General features: G+C 41.1%; 1 protein-coding gene across 1 annotated transcript; it reads left to right on the plus strand.

Moving 5' to 3' along the window:
• LOC131363300 (uncharacterized) lies at window positions 1–4,715 on the plus strand. The gene is made up of 15 exons (XM_058405687.1): window positions 1–1,288; window positions 1,903–1,940; window positions 2,040–2,105; window positions 2,219–2,308; window positions 2,403–2,474; window positions 2,566–2,613; window positions 2,690–2,770; window positions 2,859–2,990; window positions 3,092–3,141; window positions 3,224–3,293; window positions 3,402–3,488; window positions 3,581–3,679; window positions 3,793–3,873; window positions 3,967–4,065; window positions 4,185–4,715. Exons 1-15 carry the CDS (start codon window positions 1,135–1,137, stop codon window positions 4,323–4,325), a joined length of 1,308 nt encoding a protein of 435 aa, XP_058261670.1. The 5' UTR covers window positions 1–1,134; the 3' UTR covers window positions 4,326–4,715.
• Window positions 4,716–5,060: the final 345 nt, after the last annotated feature.

Here is a 5,060-nt window from a genome sequence, read left to right on the forward strand (position 1 = left end):
GATTAGGACATGGGAAGATGATTGTAGTGAGAGGCCAAGATGCGAAGATGTGACCAAAAGCCATAAGGGTTGTTATTTCAAAACTATATAAGAAACTGGTTCACTACAGTGAAGGCAGATCATCTGTGTTTTGGCATCCTAAACCCTTTTCTTTCATTTTTTTATTTTAATTAGCAAGATGTTCTCTCTAGGGTACAGTCTAGCAGCTCATTTTGAATGATTCAGCTCGAGGTAGTATTATTAACCAGGTTTGAGGAAAAAAAACCCAGCCAAACTATATTTATTCAGAGAAATATGGTGGAAACTCCAAAACTTGCTGAGTGGAAATGCTTCTCACTTCTTGAGATGATGGTTTAATTTCTGGCAATGATCCAGTTAATAGCAATCCAGCAAACACACACAGACAAAACACATCAAACATTACAGAGAAAACAATCCTTAATAATCCAATAAAACACCAATAATGACAGATGTACAATAAAAAGCTCATCCAAGGTGTGTGTGTGTGTGTGTGTGTTCGTGTGCTCGAGCCCCGAATGAATAGCCCTAGCGACGCCCCTGGTTTGGAGCACATGATCGACTCATTATTCCATTTTTATTAATGAAGTGTTGTGGAAGATATAAATGTGTCAAAGCAGATCTGCAGATAGATGGAGACTACGAAAAGGAGGTCATCTGTAACAAAGACAAAGCGAGTTACAGCATGAGTTTATAAAGGTCGACTACAAATTGTAGATAAAACCTGCACTGGATTATGAACGACTTCTGCCCCTTCCAATATGGCGGACGCATTGACGTGTCGGTGTCCATATTAATATCCGGTACAAAACACGATACTGTTTAAAAATATAGAATTGACATGTTTTTTTAATTAAAATTATTTCATTAAAATTATTTTAACACTCGCGCCTCGTTATAATTAATAACGAATAATTTCATTATTAATTATTATTTTATTTAATACCTAAATAAATACACGAAACATACGTCACCATGTAGTTGATTTTTAAAATGCGTGACGTAACCAGGAGGCGTTCTAGAGGTATTTAAAATTAAACACGGCAACAAACAACAACAATTTGGACTGCTAGTGGACTCTCGCTGCTTCAAATCCACGATTACTCTACCAAGAAGATGAACTTCAGTAAGTTTCTTCCCAGCGCGAGCACTTTCCGGGGTGTGGCCTGCGCCGGCGGTCTGCTCGCGCTCGCCTCTGCGGGATACTGGGCTTATCACAGGCTGAAGAGGAGAAGCGGTCTGCCCGCTGCCGATCCTCAACCTGCTCCAGGTAAGAAGAGAAGAGCTCACTTAGCACTTAGCTTGTGTCTTTATAATCAGCTTACAGTTTACAGAGACACAGTGTGTGTGTGTGAGTGTGTGTGTGTGTGTGTGTGTGTGTGTGTGTGTGTGTGTGTGTGTGTGTGTGTGAAATGAAAGACTTTAATACACAGCTACAGCGGATAAACAGGATAAACCCCGGTGTGTAGTTTAGCTAACAGAGCTAGCTATAAAGCGCTTAGCCGAGCTAACGTTAGCCCGCGATGCTACATGGCTCTTAAGAAGAGGATTTTAGGTCTAAAAGTGATGATGTGAGGAATAAAAGACTTGGAGTTGTGCTTTTAGATGAAATGAATGAAGGACAGGGTGATGTCCAGAAGCCCGACATGAAGCGGAGTTACTGTTAGCTTTCCTCTTCTTCCTCTCAAACCACAGAGATTTATTCTCTATTTTCAGTCTTTATTCAAAACTTTCATCAATTATCTTTAACACTTTAAAGTTACAGTTAATGTTGCAGAAACAAGTGAGATCTTGTTGTCACACACACACACACACACACACACACACCCTCTGCAGGGACATGAATAAATAGTGATTTGGTTAAATGTGTACAATTGATTACAGGAGCTGTTGCTGATGTGGAGGAAGTGGAGGATGTCCAGGTATGTGTCAGTAATAAAGCACTAGAGTTAAAACACTTCATACTACAATGAAAATTCTATTAGCTGTTCATTTCTAACAGAGTGTGTGTGTTTATGAAGGTCACTGAGCCGATCCAGCAGCTCCCTCCCACTGAACTCCTCCCTCAGACGTCAGCTGTCGTCCTGGTAATTTCATATTTCCTCCTTTTCTCAGTCTAGTTTTTACTGTAATGAAATTGTTCCATGTGTTTGTATGAAACTGCTTTGATGAGAGTCACACTGGAATGTTTGTGCTGTAGTTTTCACGCCACAGTGGTGCCGGTGATCTGCACAGCGCTCGGAGTAACGTCCGGTTTCTCACCTCCCACATCTACGGCTCCCAGTTTCAGGTGTTTTATTAAAGTCAGCGCAGCAGCAGAGACACGAATGTACGCTCTTGTTTGTATGTCGTAGTCACACTCTGTGTTGTGTTTCTGTCTCTAGTCGGTGGAAGTGCGGAGGTATTTCATCCAGCCGTGGAGGTTTACCGTCACCGAGACCTCCTGCGTTCCTTTGGTAATAGCAGTCTTCTTTCTGTTTATAAAGCATTCATTATGAATAGATGAGCGTTTGAGTGACATGCAGTTGTCGTGGTTGTTATTAACAGGGATCCTCGAACTCCACCGCATGTGAGGAGTCTTTCACCAGCGTACAGGTAAGAGCTGAATTGTTGCAGCACCACAAAGCTTTAGTAAGTACAGCGACTGAGTTTCTCCTTTTTTCCTCATAAGCGAGTCTCTGGGAGCGTGAAAGAGCCGGAGTCCTGCCTTGGCGTGGAGACCGTCACCTCTGTGCCTCACGAGGACGGCGAGGTAAATTCATTCCTCTGTCCACTACATTGTGGAGTTCACTTCTGGGGTTTGTTCATGTGCACTGTCAATGTTTGTGTTTTATTCACAGCAAACCTTTAATCAGGGGAGATGCTCTCACCTACCTGTGAGTGTGGAGGATCAGGTGGACACGTCCCATCTGGAGGAAGAGGAAAGATCCCTCACTCCTCATGCTGACTTGGATATTGAGTCAGATTTTGAGGTAATCCAGTGTCTCAGACCGGATTTGTATCTACATCAGTGGGATTCTGGATAAATGTACTGTGTGCTGTTTAATGATCTCATGCTGTTTTCTGTCTGCAGGAAAGTATCGATGATCTTTCTCCTGAGGAGAGCGAGGTACCCTTCATCAGGTAGGGTCATCTTCACCTTTTGACGTTGTCTCATGTCAGTGTAACAAAAATCGGCTCATCGTCAGCTCGTGTTTTGTTTTAGCGCACACCTCTGGCTCGATGGAGTTACAGACGTTGCTCTGAAGCTGCCTGCCATTCGCGAGGCGTTCTCTGTGAGTCAACCTTTCTTTACTCGTCTAGTCTCTCTGAAGACGTGTTGTTCCTACACGGTAGATTCCACTCTGGCTTGACTCGTGTTGTGTGTTATCTCTGGTGTTCAGGGAATGTTGGACTGCATGCTCGTGCAGAACCTCCTGTACTTGTCAGGGAAGAAGATTCTCATGCGTCTGGCAGCAGCCAACAAAAAGGTGAGTGCTGATTTCCCCCGGTTCTGTCTCGTACACACCCGGCGTTAGCCCAGGTGACACAGCAGTGACGAGGTGTCTCCTTTTCCGGACAGGACGTGGACGGTGTTAAGCGGGCCTACGACTCCGTGATCCGTTTCGTGAGAAAGCCGTCCAACTGGGAGTGGATCGAGGCGGAGTTGCTCCAGGCTCAGGTAAGCTGGGAAATAAGCGTTTACAATTCCACCTGGCTAAATGGAAAGGATTAGAGATGGAGTCTTTAAGGTGTAAATGGAACTGCTTTTTCTAACGTTTCTCTCCTGTACAGCTGCACCATTTCAGCTTCCTCGATGTGTTCTTCGAGCTCGTCTTGTTCAGGTGCTTTATACACAGCTCGCCGCCTCCAGCTGTAAGAGTCTCATAAACACTATAGAACTGCCAGCAAAACTTGGGAGAAGGTTCTATCACGTAACATCATGTTTCTCGTTTTTCTTCTTTAAAGTCGGATGGAGGATTATTGCAGCCTCTGTTTTTAGCCATCAGCCAGTGGGACGTGGAGGTCAGGGAGCCTGAGGCAGAGCGACTCTTTTTAAGGCTTTCTGTAAGTCAGGAACTTTTTCTAATGCCATGATACACGTTCTAAAGAATCTGCTTTAAATTCTCTGATCAATCTCATCAATGTCATGCTGGATATGTGTGTGTGTGTGTGTGTGTGTACAGAATATACTGACAGTTCTGCTTGAGGACCTTTTCCATCAGCCTCTGGAGCTTTACGGAGATCCAGCAGCTTTAGCCTCCGCAGTGTTGAAGATCGTGAAGCAGCGTGTCCAGGAAATGATGAAGACCATAGAGAGAGTCTGAGCAACATTCACACCCCTCTAACACACACACACACACACACACACACCTCTATCCCTTTTGTCTTAAAGAGTGATCAGGACACAAATCTATTATTTGCTATTGGATCCTCATCAGTAGATTAAACTCTGTATGTTTTGCTCATTGGTAACATAGAACTGTTTTTATTCTCCATTTAGTTTAATCCTAGATGATTATTAACTTATTCATAACTAACCAAAGTTTAATAAACTAATCCATGTCCTGGTCACACTTTAAACACTCTTCTTTCTCTTGACATGTTGCTTGAGCTCTCTGTAGGTAAGTAAATAGTTATTTCAGTGTTTGTTGTTATTGTACATTGACCTTTTATTATATATTTAAGATTTATTCTACATTTTATTAGATATTTAAGCTTTTTTTCTACATTTTATTAGATATTTAAGCTTTTTTTCTACATTTTATTAAATATTTAAGATTTATTCTACATTTTATTAAATATTTAAGATTTATTCTACATTTTATTAGATATTTAAGCTTTTTTCTACATTTTTTTTAGATATTTAAGCTTTTTACTACATTTTATTAGATATTTAAGCTTTTTTCTACATTTTATTAGATATTTATGCTTTTTACTACATTTTATTAGATATTTAAGATTTATTAGATATTTATGAAGTTTATGTTTAATGTTTATCATTGTTTTGTATTATTTTATATAGATGATAATAAAAATATATTGGCTCACATTTGAGATTT

Source organism: Hemibagrus wyckioides, linkage group LG13 (genome assembly GCF_019097595.1).
Source record: "Hemibagrus wyckioides isolate EC202008001 linkage group LG13, SWU_Hwy_1.0, whole genome shotgun sequence".
In the NCBI taxonomy this organism is placed as follows: Eukaryota; Metazoa; Chordata; class Actinopteri; order Siluriformes; family Bagridae; genus Hemibagrus; species Hemibagrus wyckioides.